The sequence below is a fragment of the Rhopalosiphum maidis genome, chromosome 3 (genome assembly GCF_003676215.2).
Source record: "Rhopalosiphum maidis isolate BTI-1 chromosome 3, ASM367621v3, whole genome shotgun sequence".
Lineage (NCBI taxonomy): Eukaryota > Metazoa > Arthropoda > Insecta > Hemiptera > Aphididae > Rhopalosiphum > Rhopalosiphum maidis.
The window spans coordinates 12,175,278-12,190,862 of record NC_040879.1 but is presented as its reverse complement, the minus strand read 5'-3'; the positions used below and the strand labels follow the sequence as shown (position 1 = coordinate 12,190,862).

Below are 15,585 nucleotides of genomic sequence, written 5' to 3'. Positions count from 1 at the left end.
AATTCTTGTGTACGTCGTCGTCGTCGTCGTCGTTGTCGTCGTCATCGCGCGAGACGACCCACGAAGGCACGAACACACGGCGAACGTTTTCCGTAGCCGTGTAGCGGTGGCAGTCGTACGGAATTATTATTGGCGACCGTATGTGTGTGTTCGTACGCACGTGCGTGTGAGTGTGTTCGTGTAAGTACTAACACTATTTAAATGCACACACGTGCGCATGCGCGCGTAATAGTGCATAATACAAACCTGCAGTCTTATAGAGTACATGTGTTGTGTGTGTGTGTGTGTGTGAGTGGTTTATATTTATATAGAAAAATATAGAAAAATGTATACAAACATAGTGTGCACCAAGTAGGTAGCTTGCGTAGATGGCGGCTGTGGACAATCATTCGTCTATGAACCGCCGATAGTGAACGTTTCGTTTTATTGGATTTCCGATAAAGGATTATCATAAATACATTCAAACACTTATTATACATAGTATACATTATATACATATACATATAATTGTATAAACGTTTATGTTATATTTTTACACGCACACACACACGTATATATATATATATATATATATATATATAATTTATACATATAGACGCGCGCGCGTGTGTTAGTCCGTTTATCGCACCGCACACAACGGGGGTCGATTTGTATATATAATACAATACTTAAAAATCATTCAGATAAGGTCGAGACGAAAGAGAGAAAAAAAAAATTCCGCTGCCATTTTGAAACGCCCGATGACCGAGTACTATGACAGATTGTTTCGGACTATGCCGGTTATTCGAACGGGAACACTCGAGCGGCAAGATGGGTAACGATCTGTCCAAACCAAACGAAAACTACGTAGTGGTACCGACCGGTGACAACAGTAAGTGATCTCAAACACATCGTGTTATTTTATTTATTTATTTATTTATTTATTTATTTATTTATTTATTTATTCTAGTAACCGTACAACGTTTTTTCTCTATTTTTTTTTTTTTTTATCATATTATTGTTCTAATAATGCGTACATCGCCAACCTATACGGACATTTGTACGTTACGCGCACTCCAACTGCCGCGGTCATTGATTAATTATTGATTTGATTAATGAATTCAGATTAACATAATGTTATGTACATAACGTTATTATATTTCATATAATGAACCATCATCAACATATAATCATAATTTTTTTACATATAAACACGACGAGTTCATTTGAAAAAAAAAATTATTTGCTTTACTTAACATTTTATAAGACCGTATATAACCAAATATATTTTAATTTAAAATATACATACAAATGTATCACTTTTATAAATGTAAATAAAATTATGAGACAACATTGACAAATATTACCTATTTAGTAATATAAAAATAATGTCTATTTGTATTATTTAAAAACATTTATCATAACTATCTATATAATGATGTTTGACTACATAATTTTTATTTAGTTATGTTGTTAACACATCTAGTGGACTTTGTTTTTAATATTTGGAACAATTACAGTATTTACAATCAATGGGTTTTAATTTACATCAATGCAATGATCACATCTAGTTACATTAGATGCTAGTAAATCAGTAAATGCTACCTATACAGCCATTATATACGTACTTAAGTAAAATAACAATTTGAATAAACTTAATTATTTATATAAGTACTTACTATAATATTAAAATATAATATGTACCTATATAGTAATTGTATAAGTAATGGATACTGTATTATTATAATAATATTTTAATAGGTATACTTAACCATTATAATACTATCCATATAGTAATATTACAATAAAAGCAGTAGAGTTTATTTAAAACATGATTTAAATTACACAACATTTTATATTTTATACTTCATTTCAGTAATATTTCATTAGAATTTACTAAACAACTTTACTTTCATACTAAACAATAATATAATACGATTATTATTGTAATACCTTATTTCATATTTGTCTTTAATATTTTATTGAACAAGTAAAATATATATTCTGTAAATGATCTATATATATATATATATATATATTATATAAAGTGACTGTATACTATATAGTACCTAATATCTAGTTAATATTAAGAATTTTAAAAAATCGTAGACGAATAATTTAACATTAATTACATAATTATCATGAATAATATATTATTTTAGAATTGTATTTTACTAAAAAAAAAAAGCCATAGCGATCGTTATCATATTTTAATATTATTTTCAATTATATACGTACAACTATGAAATAAATCATTTTTATTAAAAAAAAAAAATCAATACCGAAACATACAATTTACGAACATCACTAGGTAATCGTGGGATGAAAATAACAACCGGTTTCGATTTAAAAACGGTATAAATTGTCATCGTCGAGGAGTACCTTGTCAACCTTGTCTTACTATGAGGATTTCTATAACTTGCATGGATGAAACAAGTCGTAAACCACTTCTCTATACAAAATGTCTATGCTGTAACTATTTTGAAAATTTTGTTAATGACAATCATTATCATATTAATATAATTAACGGATAGTATAATAATATACTTAACATCTCTTATTACTTTCTAATATCTTAAAAGAAATTCTGATATTTTTTTTCTAACAATAATTATTGTAATATAGAATATTACAATAATTGTTACAAAGTTAAATTAATTTGTAGAGTTTTTAGTTTTTACTTATCTAATACGACTAAAAATCATCAACATGAACGATTAAATAATAATTATTTTTTCGTATGCTTTATAATAGAAATTACATTTATTATATTTTCAAATTCTCAATTAACCTTTATTAATCAATTTATATGCCAGACATAAAGTAAAAAGTGTTTTACTAATACAAATTATTTTATAGTGAATAAAAAAATACTCGAAACAGATAGAAACCAATAATTACTAACCTATATTACTGCAGTCCCTATTTATGTACAAATAGTAAGTATCTACAGAAATTTCATGCATCTTACTAAAGATTGTATACCATGTTAATTTAACAAAAAAAATTAAAATATGAATATTAATTAAATATTAAAATATTTGTAATATTAAAAAATAATTTTATAAGCATTAGGTAGATGTACACGATGAAACATTAGGTATCAGTTTTCATCAAATGGTTTGGTTCATTTGTTGGACTTTCAATTTTATAGTTGTAAAGACAAGATAATAATATATTTACCTCGCTATTGAAGTATAGTCACTATTTATTTAAATAATAATACATACTTTAACCCATTGTTGGTTTCTATAGTTTGTAAACATCATTCCATGAATACGATGCGTCGAATCTATACTGACGTGTTATTTACAATCGTACATGAAATACTATATAGGGGTAACTTTATTCAAATGTAAATGTTATTAATTATTTTTATGGCATTCTCTCAATTAATATGTTCGAGTCGATTAACCATAGGTACATTTTGATCATGATAGCGTAGACCATGTGTGGGGGACTTGAGTTTTCTAAAAAATATTTTATCCAACATACTAAAACATAACGCATTGTTTCCTATCGATTTATTCATATTTATCTTTTTATAAATAGATGGGTACACATACACAAATCATAACACATTACGTATAAGTATGCACCGGTGCACAGTTACTACTAAGTACTAGCAACATCGAAAACTTAGTTACATTTTTTCAATACATGACACAACTTTTTTTCAATACTTCATATTATCCAATTTACAGAATGTAACGTTTCTCTTATTACCTTGTTGAAAAACTAAATAACAAATACAATCAAAGTCCTAGCGTAGGCGCCGACTTCATAGGACCAACAAGGCAATCGTTCTTATATTCGATTATTTAAGGTGTATTACGTAAAAATAGCATTTAAGTATTTCGCTTTTGTGTATACAAATTGTTTGGTTATTAATTATTATTAATGAATAATGAGTTTCTTTCATCAAAATAACTAAAAAACAAATCATATTTGGTCAATTATATAACCGAACTTAGGAAATGCGTGAAATTGATATTAGCATTACCAGTCCAACATGCGCTACTGAAACATGAAAGACACTTTTCCATGTTAAGAAGATTGATAAATTGTACAAGAAATACTATGGCACAGAACCGGTTAAATAATTTGACAATTTTAAATTGTTATAAGACAATAGTAGAATCTTTGGATTAATGCATGATAGGAAATAAGTTTATTATTAAGTGCTAGGCAAGAAAAAATACTTTTTGTGTTAAAATGAATACGTTTTTAGACAATATTTTCATAAATAAATAAATTTGGTTAAAAAAAATTATATTTTCATGTAGATTGTTTTTTTAATTTATAACTGTCGTAGTCAATATAAAAAATCGGAATAATATCCACGAACAGTAGTTTTTTAAAATTTTATATGCCTCCGTGTTGAAATTTGAAAGTTGGTGCCTATAAATCCCAAAACCAAGTAACTAAAACTTTAGTTACATTTATAACACAAACTCTTTTAGTATAATATTATAATTTGTTCTTCCAAAATGAACGATAATCTATGATTGTACATTAAATAAAAAAAAAAACTCTTTAGGTCAACCCAAAACTTGTTGTAATTTCGGATGAATTAATACATTATTATTATTGCACAAATCGGCTCCAGCTCTGATTAATAATTATTATTTATTTTTAACTCGTACACTGTATTGTTATGAACTACGTAATATAAATATATATATTATATAAACAGTTTAAAACAATTATTAATTACGATTCAAAAATTAATTAATTGTTATAATATGACAATACGTCAAAGTTCTATATGTATTATTAAAATTGTATGTGATGAGAAAATGTCAAAAGATTAATGTAGCTATTTACAACGTCATGTACCATAACATAATTATTATAGTATTTAACTTAATTAGAAATAATTATTTTATTTTAATAGTAATGCGCTGTCATAGTTATGAAGTTTTCTCTAATTGTTATCGTCAAAACACTCAAAGCCATTAATTTAATTTTGCAATAAAATGTATAATACTATATAAACGTTTTGAACTAACGAAAGATATAAAATAAAATGTGTTCAACATAATATTCAAATAATAATATACACAGTACACACATAATAATATGTTGTGCGAATAAAACTATAATGATCTCTTATTATTGAGATATTTGATTTGTCCGAAGAAATGACGATGCCGCGATCATTGCAGCGGTGTTTGTAAATTATTAATTATTATTCTTAGAACAAAAAAAACGAATAAAGGAAAATTTATTATGTTACGACTAATTATGTCAAACGTATTTCGTACATTTTTTATGGGGTGAAAGATAATCGAAAGAGATATTTTCACCACTTCAAGAGTGATCGTGACCCGTAGTGGGTTCGATAATATAACATAGCTATTGGCCATTACCTATATTACCTATAGGCAATAGCCGTGCTGGGTTCTCTAGTTTGAAGAAAAACACCATGTTGTTCGGAAATATTATAGAGAAAATTTACCGATTGGAATCGAAATGAGTAAATAACTCATAAATAATTGGGTAAGTATAAAAATGTCGAATTGTATTAATTTCCAAGATGTTATAGGTAATACACACGTACGTGACAATAAGACAAAAACTACGGCTTTATTGTCGTTGTATGACGTGACGGTGAAATCGGCTGAAAAATAACAAATAGAATTTAAGGGAGAACACTTAAAATAAATATGTTGTTCGTTTGGAGGGTAAAGGGATAAAATCCATGACTGCTGTGGCTATTCATACAACCTTGAACGTGATTCACACTAAACCCTATTTTATGGTATAATACAGTGACATTTCTCCAAATATATATATAGAATACATGAATATATATACTTATCCCGTGTATAGGTTATTTAAAGGCCTTACAGAAAAAACGAAAAAATAAAATCGGTAACATTAACCGTAAGAAAAAATGAAGTATATAAACACGTTTGATTTCGATGAGACAAATGAAATCATATGTAATTTTATAGATTCAGATTTTGTAGAGATGAGTTTTATGTATCACTTTATTAAAACACGCACTGACGCCCTTAATATTTATAAGTACCTGTTTATTGTTTTGTAATCGACATAACACAGAGAAAAAGTAATTTGGTTAAGTACGTTTTGTCGTTTTAAAACATTGCATTTGTAATTCATATAAATAATACTCGTGTCGCACAGGCTCGTTTTTTATATTTTACGTTATTATTTCATCAAATTTAAATCAAATATTATGATATAGGTATCAAATCTAGCCTACTTTAATGATGATTTAATTAAAGAATTTCTCTTTTTTTTCAATCCATATTAATTTTGGCACGTGTTTTTAATAAATACTATACATATAATATCAATCCTCTTTGAAATTTTGTAATATTGGTTTGGTTTTCGCCCTGACGGCTCCAAATTTTTCTATCTTTTAGACATTTTGGGATATCGATATATTGATTTATATTGAAAATATTTTCGTAAGTCAAATGCAATATACAAGGTTTCTTAAAAGTTATAAGTTGTGGTTTTAAAAATTAAAAACATTTTAGAAATACATAGTTTAAAATTGTTTTAAGTCTAATATTAATGATTCAATTAAAATCACGAACATCAAACTTGTAAATTATTTTCTGTAGGGAGTTAAAATTCAAATTTTTCTGTTATAAGATTTGAAAATTTAATATAATATTCCTCATAATAAGTTGTTTCCCAACTTGATTATAAGTATAACCATTATCCATTCATAATCCATTTTTATCAACAACTGAAGTCTGTGTAATAATAATTTATAAAACCGAATTTTTATTTTTATATATGTGTAAAAAAAAAATACAAGAAGGAATATGACACATTGACATCCATACCAGATTCCATGATATGCTCTTGAGTTAATAGCTATAATGTTAGGTATAACAAGTATTCTATAATAATATAATAGACGCGATGTTTTGGAAATTAGTTCAATCTTCATCTTGCCGTTTATAGTAATATTAAAAATAAATTATAAAATATCCTTAGAAATAGAGGTTGACACATCGTTTCCACTTAGATTCGTTTTTAATATGCAATAATCTATAATTTAATTCATATGCACAATGTACTACGTTAAATATACAGTGGTTAGTGACCTGCTCAATGACGAGATACACTAAAACCCACTTAACAGTAGAACAACATCCCCGGTTTAAAAAAACAAAAAAATATTTTACGTCGTGTCGTCATAAAATATTATATGGTTGCATTTTTTGAAAACAAGTCGAGCATTATTATCAATAGAATCTCATCTCTCGATCCCACACAGTTACTTTAATTATACATTTAAGTTGTGTTCTCAATGTCGCTGACCGCTATACTTTTTGTAGGTACTTATTAATTTTTCCTGTACTTATTATATAATAATATTTGCAATAATAACACGGTATATTATTACTGTACTTATATATGCCTAAAACGTTAAGAGCATATTATTATTTTGTTACATTTCACGTGGGTGACAACTAAAAATTACAAGAAACAGACATTTTGTTTCATTTTTATAACCATGATTTGCTTATAAAAGCTGTACAATATTTAAGAAGAAGTATTTTATATAATCAAATTCAAAGTATATACTACAGTTATGTATTATTACTATGACTTATGCTATATCTATCCAGTAAATTGTGAACGTTATTTAAAAACGAAATTATTGTTATTATTAGTAGGTAACACAATACGTATTAGTTTGTATAATACGTACATGCAAGCCCGGATTAACGAATGACAAGGATGGGGAGCACAGTTTCTGGGCCCATTGATTTTGGGGAATCATTTTTATTTCTATATATTTGTCAAAAATCTTTGCAGGAAGTATTTCCAAATATTTGAATTGCTCTTAGATTATATTAACTATCCTAGTGGCCAATTGTTCGGCCGAAAGAGCATTTTCTAAGTTAACAAGAATAAAAAATAAATATTGAACAAGCCAGCCTCAAGAAAATTTAACATAATTGATGAAATTGTACTCAGAAAATGATATTTTACTATTAATCGATTGATGAAATTATACAACAATTTGCAAAAGAAAAATATTTAAGTTGTAATTCTTTAGTAAAAATACAGTGTTATATATATATATATATATATTGTGTTGTACAAAATTATATAATAATATACTGTCTTTAAAATGTAGTCATACAATTGTTTTTAAGTTAAAGTTGAAAGGGGACCGCACAATAATGGTGTCCTGGGACCCAATTGATCCTTAATCTGGACTTGCGTATATATATAATTTATATATGATATATTGATATATATTTAGATGAATAACGTTTTAGATCAAAATAAAATTAATTTCTAGTGAACCATCGATAATTAGTAGAAATTTTATTATATAATTAGAAATTATCGTTGTATATAATTTTAGGGCTTTGTTTCTATTAATTTCAACAGGGAATGGAAAATGTTGCTGTAAGTTTGTAACAATACAGAACCTATAACCGTGGTTGATGAGCTTGTAGTGAAACGTGCTTGTGTACGAATCGCGTGCATATTCTATATTTATAATATATAATGCATTTATACATCTAAAGAAAGTTGATCATTTTCGTTACACGTACCAGAAAATATTGTAAATAGAAATGCGTAGATAATATTTGTCATTTGTATAAGTCTTTATAGACGATCTTGAAATTGAAATCAAATTTAACTATATTATATCTGATACGATAAAATAAGACTTATGGGCATATAATGCAAATATTGAAATCAGTAAATTATACAATCCGAAATGCCACTCTTTCTTGACATAAAATAATACGATAGTCAATAATAATCGTGTTATACTTATTATTAGTTATTACCAAAGTCCCCACAATCAGCATTGTATGAAATATTATAACAAATATAATTTTTCATTTTGAGTACAAAATTATAAATTATTAATACCCATTATATATTTGTATAACAATAATAAATAATAATATATCATAATAAAATCGAAATATCAATATCATTAACTAATATTTTTTGGAATAAACGTATGTTTTTAGTAAATAACACTATTTAATTTTTTAACATGTTTTATTGTAACATTTGTAATACATACATTTAATAAAACAAGTGGACAGTGAAACATTTTTACTCATTATGTATTAAGTACGTGGCTAATTTTTGTTGTATATACGTATAAATTAGGACTGAAAAGTACAGACAATATTAGTTGGTATTTATAGGTAGTACTAGTGCGAAAAAATTCGTGCAGCCGACATGTCATAGTATTATATCATTATTAATAATGATGTCTTGTTATCGAGTGTTACGAAACGTTAGGCACAAACGCGCTTCGCGCGAACTCGTATTTTTAGACTTCAAGTACTTCTATAATAACATATAGTACGCTAATTTTATACACAAAAATAAACCTACCGTGAACAGTATAAAGAACCACCCACTCACTGCGGTATTAGGTACACGTGAGCGTGGTCCATACGCCGACAACGATCGTTTGGTGTATTTTTAGCGTATCCAAACTGTATTGCGCTACAGTAATAATAATTATCATAATATTATGCGATTTCAAAACGGAACGTTGAGATTTTATCCTACTTTATTAGTTGAAATATGTGTCACACGTGTGCATAATACATTAGTCCCTAAAATATATATTTCAAATAGTTTTGTAGTACCAATATTTTAACGACCCCGCAGTCGTGTGTTTCGATATTTTTATCTCTCACCCACACCAAGTCAAGCAGCACAATATAGTGTATACGTTGTACAACACAATTTTCCGGTTTACATGGTATAGTAACAACTAACACGATAACGAAAGCGCATAATAAAAACTTTCCTATCATAGTTCACGGACGGTACAGTCTAAGCTGCAGTTAAACATAGACACTGTTTTGTTTAAAATTAAATACCGTTGCCCCTCAGCAGCCGACAGAATATTATTAAAAATAGGCACTTTAAAACAACTGTTGGTTATATAGTATAATATACATGTATGTATTATTAACGGAAAAATGATATAAACAGTGTAACAATAAACAGTTTTTTTTTGACAAAAAATATTAATACTTCTAAAACACTATAAACAATTTGGAGGCTAAATCTGCACGACTTAGATGACAAGTTGAAAAGTTGTAAATGTGTAAAATATAATAAAGTATTACATTTATTTAAATTAAGTTACAGATGATTATTTACCTTAAAAAATAAAAAAAAAAACCACATAACATTGCTAAAAATAAAATGTTTTATGCTATATCATTAGTATTTGTTTGTGCAGTGTTACGGGTACAATAACGGTCTTAAATCAATATTTTTCTATCATACAGAATAAGAGAACGTATTTTTGTTTTACCATCAGTATACTTATTTTATAGGTAACTATGGTACCTCTACTAAAAGATAATCTTCCTACATATTAATATTGTTTTACATCCTGTATAATTTATACTAAAAAAAATCTTAACATCGCTGATTAAAAGTAAAAGTTAGTAGATTGTATAAATAACGTGTATAATCTACATAGAACGATAACGTTAATATCTTTTTAAAAATATTTTTTTTTTACGACCACTATGCACAAGATAAGAATTTATACGGGTCTTAACTGTAACTGTAACTCAATTTAACTATTGGATTCTACATTCATTATACTTGTATACAATTATTATAAAAAAAAAATTCTAATCATTGGAATTTTTTCATTGAATTGTATCCTTAATAGTATGAATAGTATGATATATTAAAATATTATGTGATATTTGTAGCGGGGATAGGGGCAACAGAGTGATAGGTGGACGGGACTCTTTTTGGAATTTTTCATTTTTTCTATTTTAGGGACACCGAGTTCTATGTCTTGTGTATAAAGCTCTCGAGACGATTTCGAGATGAATGCGTGAAAAATGTACTTTTTATTTACACACGCGCGCAATTGTGTGGATACGCCCACGCCGGCCCACTAACCGCGTGCCCTCCGGAGCATAACATATCATCGTCATTGTGTACAACGGCGGCGATTAAATATAGGTAATGTTGTAATCGTCATCATCATCGCCGTCGTCGTTGCCGTGGTGATTGTTGTTGTTTACATACGTCTTATGTAATTTCGTCCTACTCAGTGTACGAGTATCATAATATCCGCTGGTTAGTGCATGTGACGTACATTTATGCACGTGTCGTACAAGGATACTATAATATTATATTGTAAACGTTGTACCTTGTACGGCCCACGAAAAATCCGGACAAGAGAAAAAAAGATTTTCATTAAAAAATTGTCTTTTCTTATTCCGTTGCGCGTGGACAAAAAAAAAAAAAGAATCTATTTATTAAATAACAATCAATGATGCATTATCGATATATTGAAACGTGATTATACTTGTAACCTTTACCTACATTTAATCATATTACAATTTACTGTAAAGATTGGATTATTTTTATGCAAGATAAAAACGTAACGTTTTTACATTAAAAACATATAATACTCTCAAATAAATATTTTATTACAGAATATTTAAATTATATGTGAAAAACTAAGAAAACTGTAGTGAATAATATATATATAATATATATATTATAATAAAATAATATATGGTGCATTGTTTCAATTGCTTTTTAAAACATAAATTTCTATAAAAACGCGTTTGGTTTTTAAATATGCATTTAAAATAGGTTAAATAAAAATAAAAATACACTTATTATGCATTATGTATAACTAGATATTATTATTATATATTTTAAATAAAAATTCTGTCCGAGAATTTTTACTCAGATTGGGTAATGAATCATAATATAAATTTTTTACTGTATAAATGTTAAATTCAAATGTTGGTTTTATTTTTCAGTGATTCGCCGATCGACAAACACGGCTGGTATGGGTCCACTTAATCTAGAATGGATTAATTACTGTTTCGTAAAGAACGGACAAAAACACAGGACCGATAAGTATTATTGTATGTACGAAAGAAATCCAACTTTGGTGGTACGCAGAGGACTTCCTATTTGTTTTCACTTGAAATTCGACAGAGAGTTTGACATGGCTAACGACAGTGTGTCGTTTATGTTCAAATTGGCTGGTAATAAATTTTGACTTTATTAAATCTAATATATAATATAATAATAAGTTTGGCACAAGCATTTTTGTTTGGTGAAGTTAGTGCACATGGTTGTAAAATGCAAGAATAAATGTGACCATCACGCTAAAAAACAATAATTATATCAAAATAATGTTGTGTGGTTTAATTGGTTAAAAGACAATGAGTCTTATAAGTGGAAAACTAAAAACAATAGAAAATTGACAAATAATCGAAATAATACAATCGAATGTATTATCCCCGTCCGATATCACGATACATGCATTATGCATAGGGATTATGTTAACCAATTCTGAATCAGGCTCGAATAGTTTTCTGCATAATTTTTAAAACTATTAAATGCAAACAAAAAAAAAAAAAAAAAAATCTCAGTAAATCGTTGTGTCAATGATTGATAATATTAAGGTGCGATTTCGTAATAAAAAATATATGCATTTGATAAAAATAAATGAACAATGGTTAGTCGCCACACACACAACATCTGCATTATACCTAGTTGGCAATACGTGTTAAACAAAAACACGGCGATAGTCATTAAAACCATTCATAATGTATTATTATTATTTATTGTCGATTGTACATTTAGGAAATGCATCCAATCCATCGAGTAGGTGTTTTTGACCTAACACAACACACGCTACACACCTGTATCGGTGTTATGATTGCATAAATATTAATTTAATATTGTATTAACGACAATTGAACCTCACGTGACGTAGACACCGTGTTACAGTAAAAATTAACATGCACATATATGTGCAGTACGTATTGCACATTATGCATTAAAAATATAGTAGGTGCTCACAATGCACGCGGACATGCATAGTCATTAAAAAATACAAGTAGACGATTATTTGAAATAGTTTTTTTTTCTTTTGTTTCATCCTTGTCCTAGTTGAATTATTTCTAAATTTTTCTCGGCCACCTAATCGACGGGCCTCACTCGTCTGTTATAAAATAATATTCTTCGAAAAAAAATTGTTCATTCGACCTAGTTTTTAAAACATATTATATTTATGACTGAAGTACGTTATACAAATAAATAATAATCATGTATTTCAACTTCATTCCTGGGAGTGTGATACACATTTAAATTATAGATTCATTTGTTATATGTAATGATACTTTGTTGTCTAAAATATTCCATTTATATAATATATGTATATAAATATATTATCGAAAGAAAAATGTACAAACTATATTTTTTATGGAATGTCTGAAATTTCTTAAGTGTTTAGTGAATGGCTAAAATGAATAATTCATTACAATATTAAAGTCCAGTGTCGTACTGATAATATTAAATTAGTTACTCAAAATCCCATAGTAGTTTGCCTTTGCCATATAAAAATAAATCTGAACGATGATTAATTTAGTTCTATAACAAAAATATTATTGTGCTTTATTATCATATCACCTTGATAATAATACGTAATGCCTAATCAATATTCAGTTTTTTTGAAATCATAGTAACATTTCTCACATTTACTTTAGGCATTGTCGAAAAAAAATCGGAAAAAATTATCAATTTCTACACAAGACAGACAGACAATTTCATAATTTTCTAGTCATTCTTAAGTTCTTGACAGTGCCTAATAATCATCATTGCTGGTAACATATACATCAAACTGCTATACAAGGCGTATGCTTACATTATAATAAATAAGTACCTTTAACTTTTTATAGTTATTGAATTTAAACTAACACAGTTCAATTAAATAAATAGATAACTAACCAATAGAAATCGTAACTACATGTCCATCGACTCATTTTATCATCTTACTGTGACAGATACATTTTGATATTTTTTCTAATATTTTTCTTTATGTAAAAAAATAACATTTATATTATGTATTTTACTTTTACTTTTGAGTAATCCCACATGGTTCCTGTAGTCAGTGAATAATGGTTAATAGCTAGTTACCTATAAGTACATGTTTCGTAATACTACATTAATAATTTCGCCTCTGCTAATTTATACATTTTTTTCTTCATTTAATTTACCTAAGAATTCTTATCGTATTATACCCATTTCGTACATGACCAACTGTTAGATTCTCGTTGTCTGCGTTTATTATTAACAATATTATCCAATATACTTGAATTTGAATATTGTTGTGTTCCGTTTTTTTTTTGTCTGCCACGTACTTAATTTAAACCATATTTTGATTTACAGACTACTTTGTGTTATAATGGAATAAATACCTACAATATAAATTATAATAAATTGATTCAATGTTTGTCATAAAAGTGACACGTGTATGTATTATAATATGATTAATATGATATATGCGTATATATGTATAGGTACTTTTGTTTAAGTGTGCATTATATTTTTAAAATATAAAATGTATTAGGTCTCTTATAAAAAAAAAAAAAATATATATTATGTTCTTATATTTAGTTTACAAAATATAAAATGAAAATAGTGTATTTAGGCAGGGTATACAAGCTATAAAAAACACAGCTATACATACATTGTGTAAAATAAAAATATTTTTTTATGTGTGTAAAAAAAATAAATTGATTGAAGATGTTAAAAAATACTATAAAATGTAATGGAAAAAAAATGTGGAATGAAAAAATATGAAAAAAAAAATGGAAAGTAATAGTTTCAAAATTTAATTTATTGGTTTATTGTTACATAATTCAAACTCTGGGCTAGGAAAACTATTTCTTACAATGAATTTAAAAAAGTAATTATCTAAAGTCACAGTTATGTCTATTGGTTATTGCCTATTTCTATAAACATATCGTTTAACTTGTAATATTTACCGTTCGTTTTTTTTTATAATTGTACATCTCAGTTTAAATTTAATTTATCCAATTATTTTAAAGACTATTTGAGTGTTTGACCTAAAAATATCACTAAAAAAATGATATTAAGTTAGGCATTGAGGTATTTGGCATGCTACAATTCTGTTGCATTAATTTCATAATACGTAATAGCAATGAAGTTCATTATACCTTTGATTTTTTTTTTTCATAATTTATCTTATCCCAAAACCTTCATTATCAATCGTATTGGTAGTAGTATATAACTAATTACATTAAACTTTTAGTATATACCTATGAATTGTTATCTGAACATCTATAAAATATGTGTATAAATATTATACATAATATATGTGTGTGTACTGTTGTATAAGTTTATTGAATAAATACGTAGTGAAGCGTATTCAGCAATTCAAGACTTTTTAGTTTCTCAGCTGAATATTCTATTAAATTCATCTTATATATTTACAATATAATAGAAGATTTATAGTTATAAAATAATCATTAATTACACGTCAACTCGTAGACTTAGGTTTAGCATTCTGATTTTGTATTTAAAACCAAACTCTTACACGCATTTATTATAACAATTATAATTACTAATTTGTATATTAAATCAGTCTTAACCATCGATAACGTTAAAATAATAAATCCCGATTAAGTTTAAAATAATATTTAAATATATATAGTATCAATTTACGACAAAACGCAAAATTATTCTTATCATATACTTGCTAAAAAAAAAAAAAAAAAACAAATAAATAAAAATACTTAGTGTTACGACCTCTAA

At 26.9% G+C, this 15,585-nt stretch overlaps 1 protein-coding gene across 1 annotated transcript in view; it reads left to right on the top strand.

Annotated features, from left to right (window-relative positions):
- Positions 1 to 360: 360 nt before the first annotated feature.
- LOC113559779 (annulin) overlaps positions 361 to 15,585 on the top strand; it is a 29,696-nt gene continuing 14,471 nt past the window's right edge. Inside the window, exons 1-2 of the mRNA XM_026965531.1 lie at positions 361 to 871; positions 11,775 to 12,005. Of these exons, the coding sequence (XP_026821332.1) occupies positions 754 to 871; positions 11,775 to 12,005 (349 nt within the window). The 5' untranslated portion in view covers positions 361 to 753. The remainder of the gene's footprint in view (positions 872 to 11,774; positions 12,006 to 15,585) is intronic.